Here is a 15,513-nt window from a genome sequence, read left to right on the forward strand (position 1 = left end):
AAAACTAACAGCAAAATATGAAACATATCATGGCACAAACGGGAAAAAAAATAAGATTTAAAAAACTACTAATTAATTTTAGGATAAAATGCCAGGTAAAAGCTGCAAAAGGTTAAACAAAGGATGGTATTTATCACTATTCTAAAAACAGATTGATGCAAAAGTTCGTCAAGGTCAATATTTCATCTCTGTGGTTTTTGAAAAATGACAATTTAATGTGGAACATATTGGAGCCACACCTGTCACTGGATGATAATGCATTGTTATGACAAACAACTAGTATTAGCAATTAAAACAATGGAATACTGCATCTTTAATCTAGGAAGAAAAATGTTTAGTTTAAGACTATCACTCACTGCATAGAAAACACCATTTACTACAGACTGAGGTAGGAACACTACACTAAAAGTTAATTTTGCTATGTTGCATAAGACAGTATATACCCATGTAAAAAATCTAGCCTTTGTTCTCCTGTGGTTGGCATTCACAACTTAAACTAACTTTAGGAGAGTTATTAAACTGAATGCAAAATCATTCTCAGCTCTTCTGACAATCAAATGGCCATGGCTAATTTTAAAGTAAGTGACATGAAACTACATATTTTTTTAAGATCTGACAGACTAGTAAAATGGGCCTTATTTATTGCAGTGACAAATAGTCAGAATCTAACTAACTTCCCAGTTATTCTCTATATTGATAATTGGACATTTGGAAAAAGAGCACAATGAATGTAGGACAAAATCATAACTCATCTTCAAAGGGAATCCGTAGGTGTGTGCATATGCACACACCACTATTGTTTCAGTTTGTATGCAGAGGTGGTTTGATGATGCAGAAAATGTAAATCAGATTTTAAAATTGGGTCTATGGCCTCAGTTTGCTTAATCTCTCCCTGAGATGAAATGAAACTCTTGCTAGTCAGTTTTGTTAATATGCCCAGCGTCTCACAAAACTTTACAATAGCGATTATTGCTCCCCTTATAAATGGGCTGCTATTTTTGCCAGGTAATCAAAGATTCATGTGTTCATGTCACAATAGAAATTAGCTAATTAATTTTTTTTCTTAAGGATAGAGCTCATATTTGTCTTGGTTTCTTTCATTGTTGTCTTGTAATTCTGCTCTTTACCTTTGAAATTTTTCAAAAAACCTGTTCTTCTTTTTTCCAAAATTAGTAATGGGTTACGCTGCCATTAGAATTCCATTCCACAAAACATTTATTTTCAGAATAATTGGCTTACTCCTGTCATTTTAACATCACGCTAAATTTCTCTAATCCATAAAGTTTTTTTTAAAAAAACTTGGTTAGTATCAATAACAAAATATAGGTCCCACAGTCTTCTTTTTCTTTGTACAAAACATCTTTCTGAGGCAAAATGTATCCCAAATAAATCAGGTATGGTTACCAATTATGCACCCGGACTTCATAGAACACAACTGAATACATTTATCTACTATCCCCGTATTACTCCACTCCACTGTAGTTAGGGATTTAACACCTCTATGGTAAATGCCACACTTGTGGTGCACTAAAGGTTCAAGGCGTAACACATTCTGAAAAGGCCTAAGTTGTAGACTAGGATAGGTATTCACATCTTTCTATGCTATTTAAAGGAACAGACTTACACTGCCATTCCTGGCTTCCCTTTTCCTTGCCCATTCTGTGGTTGGTTGAAAACGTTTCTAAGTTGGTAGCAGAATCAAACCAGACCACTTGCTAATTAAAAAACCATTTGCCAGTTAAGCTCTGGTTAGTAAAAAGAGGATCTCTTTAAAATAAGCATTTGAAGGTGGTAGTGCTGTGCACCGAGGCAGTTTTAATAACGAAACAATACACTAGTACTTAAATTACAGCTCAGTAGCACCATTGCTAACGCTCCTGCATAATACAATATCTCTAGGCTTGTACTAGTGTCTCCACTATTGGCTGACACTAATACAGTGATCAGTAGTAATAAAATAAATTCCTCTGATTTGATACTTTCACAGTCATACACACGTCTATGAAAATTAAAACCTTAAATTATTCTGCAAAGGTCAAGGATTAAAAACGGAATGAGCACTTGAGAAAAGTGGAGCTCTAAAGAAATGCGTTTTTAATCTGGCATAACCCTATCCTTTTCTTCTTCCAGGAAACAAACATCCTACGGCGCAGTGTACTTTGATTCATGAAAGGAGGACTTAGTTTATGGGCCGATGGTGCCACGATGGGTCCCATGTGCTGGGAACTGGTAGCAGGTATCTTCTGAATCCACCTGGCTAGTTATTAGGAAGAGTCATGCCTTCAGGTGTCAATGAGCAGGCTCAGCACGGAGCGGACTTTGCAGGCAAACCATCGCCTGAGGGGACAAAAGTATTGATAATGGAACTGTTCAAACTCGGGGGTCTGGCGAATATCACGGAAAAAGGCAACGTCAAGGTCAGACTCGGTAAGGATGATCAGGAGAAGGAGCAAAACAAAGAGGAGTCCAACTGTCACAAGGAGCAAACGGAGGACACTTAAAACAAACTTATTCACCTGTGTAGCTTGTGTCCCGCCAGTGCCTCCGACACCCTGACACAGGGCTTTGAACTCTCCTCTCATCTCATCAGCCTCTGTGGCTGTCGGGGTGTTGGCTTCAGACTCCTTTTCCTCTTCGATGCTGCAGGGGGCGCCATTGATCTGCCTGGAGAGCAGCATCAGCTCCAGGCTGTGCTCGGCCACCGGCGTGGGCAGCACGCTGTCGGCGGGGCTGTAGATCTCGTCCGAGATGATTGCCACTCGCTCGCTGCTGTCCACTCGGCTGCTCCGCACGGGGGGCAGGAAAGCGTCGCTGTGAGAGGCTGAGCGCACCGGGGTCGAGTGAGCGCTGTCCCTCAGAGACTCCAGGCCTGAGGAGCAAAGGGAGTAGTGAGAGAGACGGGCCGGTACAGCCACACTTACACCCCACCCCGGGAGCTGGGGGCGCAGGGTGGGAGGGGCGATGGGTTTTTATTGGCCCAGCTGGGGCTGGCAAGAGAAGCATTGCTGCTTACGCAGAGCCCTTCCCCAGGTCACGCTTCTAAAGAGCTAAGCCTCAGGCAGTGCTACCCCCTGCCTCTGGATGCTGCAAGCGAAGCGCACACCGGCTAGGGGCCCACCTTTTCCAAGGCTCTGCCTTGGGCGGATTTGTCGGAGCTGAGGCACTCGCAACTCGCCCTGCACTCCGAGGGCAGGCTGCCTACTTAACGTTTGAAGCTCCAGCCTCGTCCACCCCAGGTGGGCACCTAAACATTGAGCCCAAATGAGTGGGCACTGTTGAGCACTGAGGCCTGAGCACTGCACCCCAGGTCCCACAGTGAATGTGACAGAAACTCAATCCGGCTCAGCTCTCCTGTGATCCGCCCTCTCCCATCATCTGTCGGAGTCCCTGGCAAAGACGCAGAACAAATGAACGTGGAGCTGGTACCAGCCACGGTAGAGACACAGCTGCTTTGAACTCCCTGTGCATGGCTGCATTCCCGCTGGCCCATAGCACGGCAGGAGAGAGTCAGGCAAGGGATTCCCAACATCTAGCTGCCTTTGCCCTCACGTGACCAGTGCTAACCTTTTTCCACCACGTCTCTGTAAAGTTAGCGATCAAAACGGCCGGGTCCCCTGCTGTGCGCTAGTCTCTGGTACCAGCAGATAACCACTGACTCGACTTGCACTTTAGTTCCTCAGGGCCATGGACCCCGAGCTGGGCCTGGCTCCCAACCCTGCACCACGCCTGTGGCAAAGTGCTCTAGCCGCCAGAGGCCGTGCTGCCAGCTGGGCTTGGAAATGGCAGGTGTGGTGCAGTCAGACAGCTGGGGCTATGCTGCAGCCACAGCTGAGACCTGGGCTGCCCCTGGCTGTGGCCTGGAAAGGTGTCCGGTACTAGTAGCTGCCTTGACTGCCCAAGGGCAGGGTTTTGGTTGCTAGTGAGACCAGTGTCTGGTGCGGGAGAATTTCACTACCTGCCTTGGCGCTGTTGTAGCAGCCACACGGGAGCAGAGGAGGAATCTGAACAGCTTACCCAGGTCCTGCCTTGCACCCCGCCACCTGTCACAGCGCTGGCCGGCTCCGGGCAGTAAAACCATGCTCCAGTGCACCCCCTACTGGCCTGGCGTGGCCTGGCTCCTCATGCTGCAGGGCAGCAGCAAGGGCTGCCCAGAGTGGAATGGCAGCAAACCCCTGGCCCCCCATCAGCTGCCACGCTGTAAAGCAGAGACATGCTGCCGGGTTTAGCTCCTACACAATCTGCAGGGGAGGGATTCTACTCCTAGGTCGCTGGGGGGCAGGGCAGGTGCAGGCAAGCCCTTCCAGCTGCTCCCCAGCACCACAGCGAGGTGGGGTGTTGCAGGGCCCCCCCCCCGCAGCACCTACTCAGCCCCAGAGCGCTGGGGAGGGTGGACACTGGTGTAGTGGGGGTGGGGCCATGCCTGGCGGCTGGGGAGGGCACTGCCTTCCCCCGGCTAGCCTACCTGCTGCCCTGACGGGTTAATGCCGAGCAGCGCCAGTGCTGCGAGCAGAGGGGTGGTGGCAGAAAATGGCTGGTCTCCCTTCAGAGGGCGTTTCCACACGGACCGAGGCAGGCTGCAGAGGGGCATTGGGGATATGAGACCCTGCTGCTCCTTTGCCACCACCCCTGGGTGTGTGCATGGGGGGCCAGGCATGAGGCTGTGCCTGCTGGAGTCAGGGAAGCCACCGTGCCACCCGTTACTGTGGAACGGAGCCCACGTCTCTCTCAAAATACTACAGCCGCCGAGCAGCCCAACTGCCGAGACATACACCCAGGAGCCCTGCTGGGCCCCGAATTAGAAGCCACCCATTGGATGGCAGACTAGCCCCCCACGGCAGCGGCGGTTCCAAAGGCATCCTGCAAAGCATTTGGGGGCGGGGGGAGGTTAAATCAGAAAAATTGTTGCTGGGTAATTTTGCCTTATTGTGGTTGGTGTAAACAGGCAGCCGTCTGCACAAACCCCAAGTGAGTCATTTCAGCTGCGGCTTAACGCAAGGAGCCTGGTGTTCAGTTTATCGGCCCTGAGCGCTAACCACAGTGGCTGTGTCTACACTGGGCCACTTATTCTGGAAAATCAGCCGCTTTTCCGGAAAAACTATTCTGCTCCCGCTCGGGCATAAGTCCTTATTCCGGAACACTGTTCTGGAAAAGGGCCAGTGTAGACAGCCCACTAGTCTTTTCCGGAAAAGCGCGTCTACATTGGCCACAGACGCTTTGCCGGAAAACGGCTTTTTCAGGAAAAGCAGCCTGCCAACGTAGATGCTCCTTTTACGGAAAAATTGAAAACGGAATAGTATTCCGTTTTAAGCAGTTCCGGAAATTCATGCCAGTGTAGACACAGGCAGTGTGTGCTGCAGAGCTGCAATCCCCTGGAGATAAAGCCCCACAACGCACCCTGTTCTCCACTGTGCCCCGACAGCGCCTGTTATGCCTACAGCCTAGCGCCTGTGCTCATGCAAACAGCTGTGGTCCTGCCGGGGGTAGGAGACTGGACTCAGTTCCATGTAGGCATCGTCAGTTCTAGGAGACTATGAGTAAGGGGCTTCTCCGCTTTAACGCCCCTGCTGCTGCCCAGGGGCCCGTCTCCACTCATTCCCGTGACGCAACCCTGCCGCACAGGAGGCGGGGCACATCCTGGCCCTATGTTGTGCACAGAGCGTGTGCTGAGTGTGTCTGGGTTGTGTCTACAATTCGTGGAAATCCCCTACATGAGCCTGGGCAGGCTAACGTAGCAACAGTAATGGAAGGAACCTACAGTTGGTTTGTGGGCCTTCTTTTTTTGGGGGGGTGGGATCCCCAGTGCTCTGTACTTCTATTCAAACAGGCCTGCAAGGCTTGAGGCTGTCGGGACGGGCTGGAACTGACCCAAGTCTAGCCTCGTTCAGCACCTGAGCACTTGGGGGTTGGTGTACACACGTGCCATGCAGGGCAGCTAAGAAGGTGGCAGAAATGTTATCTCTGAGCTCAACGCCTGCAGAAAAGCAGTGGTTCCTGTTTGGGGCAAAGTGTTGAGCGGGGAGCGCGTACACGTGTGCACTAGCGAACACAGAGATACACAACTGAGCGTAACACGGCCAGGCGTCTCAGGTAGTGTGTGCCCTGCACAGCATTTTCAAACAGTAATCTGCTTGGTCGCGTCCCCACGTTGTCAGCGACAAAAATCACCCTCCGCATCATTTCCATCCGCCTAAAGCCCTAGAACAAACCCTCGTGCCAGCCCACAGGGCATCCCAGAGCTGACGGTTAAATCGCTGCCTCTCAACAGGCTTGTGGAGACACTGAACCATAACATGCTCCGCCCAAGATTGTGTGGCTGGGGCTAATGTAATGCGAGTGACTTTTCCAGTCACTAACCCCATGCCTAGCGTCTCGGAATTAAGGGAACGCAATGTGGTTCTACACCGTTGCATGCCTGAAGCAGGCTTTTTAACATGCCCATGATTTAGCAGCTAGTATTTAATCTAGCTCACTTGGGTTTTTAGGGCCTTCCTGCACCTGTGTTTTCTTGCACTCTGCAGTCAGTCCCAAACATTGAAATACTGCAGTGACTTCATCGCCGGCAGCGCCACATGCCCATCCTGCAGCTGCAGGCTGAAAGCCATCCCAAGCAATTGCTGTTCTCCTACGAAGATAAACTTGAACCAGGAAAGCAAGACAGGCGCTCTAACACAGCCCAAGCTGGACAAATGCAATCGCCTGGCGCGCTTTGGGTTACAACCATGTGATGATTTGTAATGTGGTTTGGTTCCCCAAACAGAAGGAATTGTGCTTTTGCGTTGCTGAATGTTAGTAATTCCACCTCTGCGCCCTGCCCTGGCAATGGCCACGTTGGACTGGCATGGCCTGTTCCCGGCAGTGCTTCCTAAACAGAGGGTGCACTCATGCGCTAATTAGTTAAACGATGGTGACCCTGCAAACTGCGGCGGCGAACACGGCAGCGGTGACATCCCTCGGCCACACATGAAACACGCGTGCTGGGCAGCCGTGGTTTGGACACGTGCCCGTGTTCCCACGAGAGGGCTGCCGCCAAGCAACCCGAGGAAATCCTTTGAATGGGTGCACGAAGGCGGGCTTAGGCGCGTGCAAATGTACTAGAAACCGGCAGCTGGAACCTGCTCCAACTCGGTATTTTCACGCCCCACACGGCACAGCAAGGCAGCACGTGTTGTGCGTCATACAAACCAGTTCAGTGCTAGTCGTAGCCTAAGGGGGCGGGTTGCCGGTACAACCCAGACCTGGCAGGCAGAGCTGTGATTCCGTCAGCCCCAGCCAGGAACTGGCTTCACAAACCTGACAAGTTTTATAAAACCCTACAGCCCTGCAGCCATGAGCCTGGGGTGGGTGCCCAGTGGACGCGGTTTCTCAGGCTCTGCTGCTGGCCGGCCGCCAGGCGGGTTGCGCCTGAGCAGCCCCTGGCAGAAGGCGCAGATCCCAGTGGACACGGTTCATTCCCAGCCATGGGGAGGGGGAGTGCGGGGGGGGGGGGGGCGGCCTGCATGGCTTCCTACCGCGCCGATTGGCCGGGACCCACCAGCCCTGGCGGCCGGCCCGTGGCTAACCCTGGCCAGTGGCGTCTGGCCTGCAGGTGCCCCACCCCTGCACCAGCCACAGGGAAGGGCTCCGTGCTGCCCCGCCCCCACCCTCTACTGGTGGTGATGCCCAGACAAGGGGAGCGGCTGAGCCCCGATCCTGCTGTGCCACCTGCAGCCACCCGGGCACCTTGGCGAGTGGGTGGGCCAGTCAAACCCCAGGTGCCTGGCACCGCTAGCCGGAGCCCTGGGCCCTGATGCCCACGCCAGCCCCCGGCTACTGCCCCCCCCCCAAGGAACCCTGGAGCAGCTCAGGAAACGGGCCCTGAGCACCGGCAGCCTTAAGTCAGACCTAAAGTCCTGTGGCTCGTGGGCGGCCGGGGGAGGCCCACTCACCAGCCTGGCCCTGCCCATTGAACCGGGTGGAGCGCTGCTGCCCCCACCCCGCTCCAGGGTCAGGCTGGCTGGGGGCAGTGCCCACTTCCCTCTCCTGTGGGGGGAGGGCGGGGCCTCGGCAGAAGGGGCGGGGCTTATGGGGGTCTCTGCCAGCGCTACCGTCACTGCCCGCCCCCGGCTAAGGGAGCCCATGAAGGCCTGGACCCCAAACGGAATGGCTTAGCTAGCGCCCGAGGCCTGGGCCGTGTGCTCCAGCGCCGCCCCCCCCCCCGGGTCAGACTGAGCGTTCGCGCTCGCGTCCTTGGGCCCGGCCTGGGCGACACTCCCGCACATCTACGCAGGGCGCGGAGGGGACGCGCCAAGCCCCGGGAGCCCAGCCTGCCCGTTACCCCAAGGCCGAGAGACGCCCCCGCCTTCGGGCTAGCCCCCCCCATGCCCTCTGGGAAAGCAGCACCTGTGCGCCCACCAGCCTTAGCCCTGGCCCACCCGTCGGCAGCCCCTCGCTGGCCCGAGGAGCCGGTAAGTCGTGGGGCAGAATGTGGGGCGATGCGCAGTGCCCGGGCCGGGGCCTGCGGGGGGCAGGCAGGCGTGTGAGCCCAGCGGGGTGGCTGCCCCAGGCGGTGGGCGGGGACGGCCCAGCGTGTCTTAGTGCTCGTAGGCGAGTGCCCGCCGGGCGGAGGGGCGCATGCGACCCCCAGCAGCACCGTGCCAGCGTGGGCGGGGCTGGCGGCCCCCGGCTCTGCGGCTGGGCTCAGCTCTGACCTGCCGCGCCCTGACACTCCAGAGCCAGGCTTCCCCATGGCCCTGCCAGCAGCGCTGCTCTCCCCGGGCCTGGGCCCCACCGCCGGCCCCAGCGTGTGGGGGACATAAGAACGGCCACGCTGGGGCAGCCCAAAGTGGTGCCTTGTCATTGTGCACGGCTGGCTCGTGGCTGCCCCTGGCTCATGGCTGCCCCTGGCTCGTGGCTGCCCCTGGCTCGGCGCTGGCTCGTGGCTGCCCCTGGCTCGTGGCTCTCCCCTGGCTCAGCGCTGGCTCGTGGCTCTCCCCTGGCTCGTGGCTCTCCCCTGGCTCGGCGCTGGCTCGTGGCTGCCCCTGGCTCGTGGCTCTCCCCTGGCTCAGCGCTGGCTCGTGGCTCTCCCCTGGCTCGTGGCTCTCCCCTGGCTCGGCGCTGGCTCGTGGCTGCCCCTGGCTCGTGGCTGCCCCTGGCTCGTGGCTCTCCCCTGGCTCTCCCCTGGCTCGTGGCTGCCCCTGGCTCGTGGCTCTCCCCTGGCTCAGCGCTGGCTCGTGGCTCTCCCCTGGCTCGTGGCTCTCCCCTGGCTCGGCGCTGCCCCCACGTCCCTCCTGCTGTGCCCAGCACTAACCACTCCCCAGCTCCGAACACGCGGGGCCGCCCTGGCTGGACTGAGCCTCCCTGCTGGGGCTCCCAGCCACGCCCGGCTCCAGCCGCCGCTGCAAAGGGGAAGGCAGGGGCGGCGGGACCCTAGGGACGGGCTGGCCTCTCTGCAGCACCACGGAGCCGACCCCCCGGTCGAACCTGGCCTGCGGCCCCTGAGCGGCCCCTGGGCAAGGGGGCTCTGTCTAAATGGCGCTCGCCCCCCCCGCATGCTGCCCCCCTGCCTGGGGACGGGCCCCGGGGGGAGGTGCTGGGATGGGGCAGAGGGCGGGATGCCAGCATCATCCCCTGCACTTGTCATGTGACCGCCCTGGCCAATCGACACGTCCACGGGGACGCTCAGCTGGGCACGCTGCCCCTGGCAGGGAGCGATGGGAGCAGCAGGAAAGCTGCCCACAGGGCGGGTACCGGGCGCGGTTCAGCCCCGCCCCAGACACCTGGGAGGGAAAACCTGGCGCACGCGTCTGGAGTGGGCCGGGTGGCAGCCCCTATGCCGGCTCCCCCCACTTAGCCCCTCCCCTTTTACTGACATGCTCCCCCGCCGTGGCACCACAGAGTCACGAGAGCTCGTCAGCCTCCTCCTGGCCCATCTCCCGCACGAGGGGGGGGCCGTGCAACGGGGGGCCTAGTGGGCTCTCATGTATCCGGGCAGATGCCTCTGGGCGGCACCCACTGGCTCCCTGCCCAGCGTTGAGGGGCCGTGGGGCTGTCCAGGGTGCTCTGCGCGGTGGCCCCCGCCGGCTCCTTCCTTTAACCCTCTGACCCGCACCCCTTGAGCCTGTTTTGCACCATTTGTGCTGGGAATCAGCTGGGCCCTGGGTCCCGTTGTCCCGCCCGCAAGGCTGGGGCGGGGCTTTAAAAGTGGGTGGGCTGACGCCCACCGGGCGCTGGCAGGGAGGCGGCAGCGGGCGGAGCCGGCACCACGAGGGACAGCTCGCCCGGCTCGGCACAGGCGGCGTAGCCGCGTTCCTGGGGACTCAGCGCTCACTGCAGGTGCCGGATATTCAATCCGGCAACGCGCCCGCCCGCAGGCACAGGGACCCGCTCGGCTCCCGCGGGCCTCGCTCACGGTTCCCCTCTCTGCTGTGCTCGCCCCCCGGTCCCCAGCCAGGCTCGCCGGGCAGCCGCGTTGCTCCTGCGCGTACGTAGGTGCCCAGCGCTGAGAGCCCAGGGCAGGGGGCAGACAGCCCATCCAGCACCGCCTGCTAAACCCCCGCTCAGCGCCCCGGCCTCCCACACGGCAGCTCCCAGAGCAGCAACGCGAGGGACGTCCTGGGCGTGTTCAGTCAGATGGCGGGAGACCGGGGAACAGTCTGGTACAAAGAGGGGGGGCCATTAATTCCCCCCCCCCTCGGGTTCATGGATAGCGGGACAGGACGTTCTCGGCTGAGTCTGAGGCGGTTTCAGTCGGCCCGTAGGCAGCACCGATGTTGCACCGACAGCCGTGCCCGGGAGCGGGTGACGGGGCAGGAAGGCCCCACACTGCAGGGCCTCAGGCACAGGTGGGACACACCCTGGCAGGGAAGCTGAGGGTTCAGGCCCCGACCTCAGGGAGCTGAGCTCCAAGGCCTCCCGCGGTCCCTGCCAGCCCCCTGCCTCTGGGACTTTTTCCCAGGCCCAGCTCCGCCGCAGCCTGTGCCACTGGCCATCTTGCTCCCGTGGGCCGTCTGGACCGTCTGCGCGTGGTGCCCACGGAGCCAGCTACGTCCTGTCTCTCTGGGGGGCACAGAGTCGCCTCAGACACCCTGGGAGCTGCCCCTTACTCTGGCACAGGGCTGGGGAATGTTTTAGGCCACTGACCCACAGAAAAATCAGCCGGGGGCCGCACACAAGTGTAAGTAACCCCCCCCCCATCCTCATTAGCGTGGCCCCCGACAGAGGAGAAAGACCCTCCCCCATTCTCCTCACGCACCAGAGCGGGGGGGGGGCAGGCTGGTAGATTTTGTGTGCTCCAGCCCCATAGGGGCATAGTGGGGGTTCAGAGCATCAGCGCAGGCTCCCCAACGCCGAGGGAAGCCCCATGGCTTGGGGGCTGGACCCAGGCAAGCCGGGGAGGCCTCATCCAGCTCCTGGGCCTTTGGTCCCCCAACCCTGCTCTTGAATCAACTCCTTCAAAACAACGTGACCCCGCGTTCGATGCCACACGGGAGCGCGCAGCCGACGCTCGGCCCTGCCCGGCACGTGTCCTGCTCGGGGCCGGGGGCGGGGGGGTGGCGGCGTTTGGCCAGGGAGGAGACGGTGCCGGCGCACGGGGAACACACGTCACACACAGCAGCGCTCTGGCGCCCCGCCTCACCTTCCATGATGGAGATGTGGACGGCTCTCCTTCGGGTCCTGGGGACGCTGGTCAGGCGCGGCCCGTGCGTGATGGAGGGGCAGCTGCGGCTGGGAACCAACCCGGCTCTGTGGGAAGGGAAACGAGCCGAGCGTTGGAACCTGGAGACGCCCAAGGAAGCCAAGTGACGCGCGGCCCCTCGTCAGTCGGGCGCGGAGAGCCCGGAACGACACGGACGGACGATGTGTCGCTGTTGGCGTCTTTCCTACGCTCTGCGGGGCCTGAGAGCAGCGTTTCAAACAGGCACCAGCCCCCACCGGCTCTCCCCGTGAAGCACCGGCGGCCCCCCCGCCCTCCCGGCAGGCAGAAAACTCCCACCACCGAGCATGTGAGTCTCGTCTGGAAACGGCCTGTCATGAAGAGGTGGCGAGCTGACCAGCACCCAGTGACTAAGGGGTTAACTCAGGTAGCTAGCAACCTGGCACGGGGCTGGGAGAACCCATAGAGAAGGGCTCGCCAACCTTTTTACACCCAAGATCACTTTCTAAATGACAGAACAAGCCAAGATCTACCGCCCCGCTCCTTCCTTGAAGCCCCGCCCCTTCCGTGAAGCCCCGCCCTCTATTCTCCTGCTCTCCATCACTTGCTATCCCCAGCCCTTATACTGCTGCTTTTCCCCCAGTTCTCCTGTCGGAAGAGGTTTTTCCCACCTTTGGCCTGTCTAGACTGGCCCAAATGTCAGAAAAACCCCTTCTCTTGGAAGCCCCCTTATTCCTCATGGAAAGAGTGGGGATGGGAATGGGGACAGGGTTCTGTGGCAGGCGACAGGGAACTGGGGAGAGGCGAATGGGGTCTGGGGAGTGGGGGGCAGGGGGCGGGGTGCCCATGGAGGCAGAGAGTCCCCTGCATCTGCCTCCTCCCAGGATTCATTCCCCCCCTCCCCCCGAGGGAAGCCAGCTTGTGCCTCCTCCGGGTCCGACCCCCCCCCCCCGCGGCGCAGGGAAACCCGGCACACGCCTGCCCTGGGGCCGACCCACCCCTCCTGCGCCAGTGCAGGGAGTCGCCGTGCTCCTCCCCCGGGGCCGACCCCCCGTCCCGCAGCGCCCGGCAGAGCAGCCAGCGCTTCTGGAACCCCCGAAGTGGCGCTGAGCCGCAGGACTTCCCCACCCGCGGGAGGTAGGGAGGGGGGCTTCTCGGGGGTGGGGGGAAATGGGGGGGACGCCTCGCGATCGACCTGTTGGTGACCACGGCCACAGAGCAGAGGGCTGGAATTGGAACTGGACGTAGATCCCGGCCGGCTCTCTGGGTGGCAGAGCAACACCCGGGCTGAGACACAGAACGAGTTAACCCAGGCAGGAGTGCCAGGCCCCCACGCAACTCAGCACAGGGGAGCAGACTGAACAAGGGGAAAAGGAGACGTGGGGACCAGGGAAATGCGAGTCCAGGCGCCTTCAGGGTCATTTTTCTTACTTGTGTGGTTGGTTTGAACTGCTCAGGGTGAACCTCCCCTCCCCCCCTTTCCCATCTGAGCACGGTGCCAAGACTGTTCTCCGGGGTTTGAATTTGGTTCCTTAGTTGCTGTAACATGGAGCCGCCGAGGCTGCGTTGTCACGTTGATCTTTTGGGTGTAATAGAAATCCCTTCTCGGGTGGCGATTTGATCCTGAGGCCAGACTGCTCCCTGCTGAGTGCGAGAGCGTCCGTTCAGCGTGGGCGCGCTCTGCCGACAAAGCACACGGCTTTTCCCTTGTGCTTTTGCTGTGCGGACGCTCTCTGCCATGAGCTTTTCCGGAAGATCTGCAGTCTAGACGTAGCCTAGCTGGCTAACAGGTAGCAAAGGGCGGGAAGCCTCGGCCAGGTCTCCCCGTGACGCGATGCACTGGGCCCGGCGTGGTCCCGTACATGCCTCGCCAGCGAGGTGGCGACCCCGCAGAGGGTACAAACTGACTCCCAAGGGCTAAGACCAAAGCTGGCAGCGAAGCGCTACAACAGGCTGCTTGACCGGCCAATCAAACGGCTGGTAAACGCCCAGCAATGTGACGGGGCAATACGCTCCCAGCGAGACGCACAGGGTCCCACGGCCCAGTAGAGATCTCGGCAGCCAGCCCGGAGAGCGCTGCTCGGGGCCCGGCGCTGTCCGAAAGGCTAACGGTGCTAGGAGCTCTGGGCAAGGCACAGGAGCGAAGGCAGAACTGGCCAGAGCCCCATTTAACCCAGGCCGCATCCAGCGTCCAATTCCGGCTGCCCATTTCCAAGAGGCCAGAGTGGAACGGGGCAAGGGTCAGAGGAAGGCCACGAGGGCAGGCAAGGGCCCGGAGCAGCTGTCCCCTGGGGAGAGAGAAACAGCTGCGGGGCTGAGCTCAGTAAGAGGAGGGCTGAGGGGGGATGATGGAAGTGCACAAAAGCACGAATGGAGCACAGAACAGAAAGCGAAGCCAGAAGCCTCGTTTGCCCTTGTCTCAGCACATAAACAAGCTGCCACTCACTGAACTCAACAGGCAGCAGGGTTAAGACAAATACAAGAAAATACTTTTTCCACACAGTGGATGGTCAACCTGTGGAACTCCCCGCCCTGGGATGGTGCGATGGCCGCACTATAGCTGGGTTGAGAAGGAACTGGCTATGTTCCTGGGGGGTAGCTCCATCAATGGCTCAGCCATTATGGCCAGGGGTGTACCCCGTGTTTGGGGTGACACCACCCTGTTTCTACAGCTCCCCTGGACTTTGGGACCAGGCATGATAGGAAACAGGTCATGGCCGTTCTGGTGCCCCTGTGGCGGAAGGGGTTTCAACGAGCCCCCGAGACACCACACTCAGCCACTCCCGCGGCCAGCACTGCCCAAGCACCAGCCTGAGCGCTGCCGCTAGGCCAGCCAGACCTGGCCCAACCTCCCGGGCCGGCCCTCTGGCAACCAAGCTGTGCTCCGCGAGGCGCCCAAGAGGCTGGGCGGGCGTGCTGCCCCTGGCGGACTCGCCGGCGGGTCGGGCACCACGGCGAGCTGGCACGGACGAGGGGAAGCCGTCAGGCAGCTGCTGAGGGGACTCACCGGTGAATTTCTGGGGGCTCCCTCTTGATCTTGGCGCTGGATTCCATCACTTCCTTGGCCACGCGGCCACTGCAAGAGGAGCAAGAACAGACACAGGGCGAGCCCTGAAAAAGCACCCGGGCTGGTCCTACAGCTCTGGCCACCAGCCACCCCCCGCGTGCACGGCCTTCTGTGGAGCGCCCCCCGCTCACGCCCCGCCACCAGCCACGGAGGGAGGCCAGGCGGTGGCTAAGATCGCGCAGGGCCGGTGTTCGAGGGGGCGGCCCCACCTCCTGGAAGGGCACATCCCGCGCGGCAGGCTGGGCCTCCCGGTCCGGCACCCCGGGACCCGACTGGCCTGAACCAGGGATTTTGCTGGATCAGGGGAGGTCATTTCAGGGCCCTCAGCCCAACTTCTCCTGGCGGCCGCCAATGTCCCGCTGCCCCAGCGGCAGCCCACTCATGTCAGGCTCCCGGCCCTGCCCGCCCTGGGGCTCCCGGCCCTGCCACGGCCGACCCGGGGATCCCGACCCTGCCCGCCCTGCCACGGCCGACCCGGGGATCCCGGCCCTGCCCGCCCTGCCACGGCCGACCCGGGGATCCCGACCCTGCCCGCCCTGCCACGGCCGACCCGGGGATCCCGGCCCTGCCCGCCCTGCCACGGCCGAACCCGGGGCACCCGGCCCTGCCCGCCCTGCCATGGCCGAACCCGGGGCACCCGGCCCTGCCCGCCCTGCCACGCCCGACCCGGGGATCCCGGCCCTGCCCGCCCTGCCACGCCCGACCCGGGGATCCCGGCCCTGCCCGCCCTGGGGATCCCGGCCCTGCCCGCCCTGCCACGGCCGACCCGGGGATCCCGACCCTGCCCGCCCTGCCACGCCTGACCCGGGGCACC

General features: G+C 60.1%; 1 protein-coding gene across 9 annotated transcripts in view; it reads right to left on the reverse strand.

Moving 5' to 3' along the window:
- Window positions 1–770: 770 nt before the first annotated feature.
- Window positions 771–15,513, reverse strand: part of FRMD5 (FERM domain containing 5) — a 402,855-nt gene continuing 388,112 nt past the window's right edge. For 8 of the 9 annotated variants that reach the window (XM_075896788.1, XM_075896791.1, XM_075896786.1 and 5 more), the window contains 3 exons: window positions 14,640–14,708; window positions 11,615–11,721; window positions 771–2,869 (listed from right to left, as the gene is read on the reverse strand). In XM_075896788.1, coding sequence (XP_075752903.1) covers window positions 2,283–2,869; window positions 11,615–11,721; window positions 14,640–14,708 — 763 coding nt within the window. In that variant the 3' untranslated portion in view covers window positions 771–2,282. The remainder of the gene's footprint in view (window positions 2,870–11,614; window positions 11,722–14,639; window positions 14,709–15,513) is intronic. The other variant, XM_075896787.1, reaches the window with a different exon arrangement.

This window comes from Pelodiscus sinensis, chromosome 14 (genome assembly GCF_049634645.1).
Source record: "Pelodiscus sinensis isolate JC-2024 chromosome 14, ASM4963464v1, whole genome shotgun sequence".
Lineage (NCBI taxonomy): Eukaryota > Metazoa > Chordata > Testudines > Trionychidae > Pelodiscus > Pelodiscus sinensis.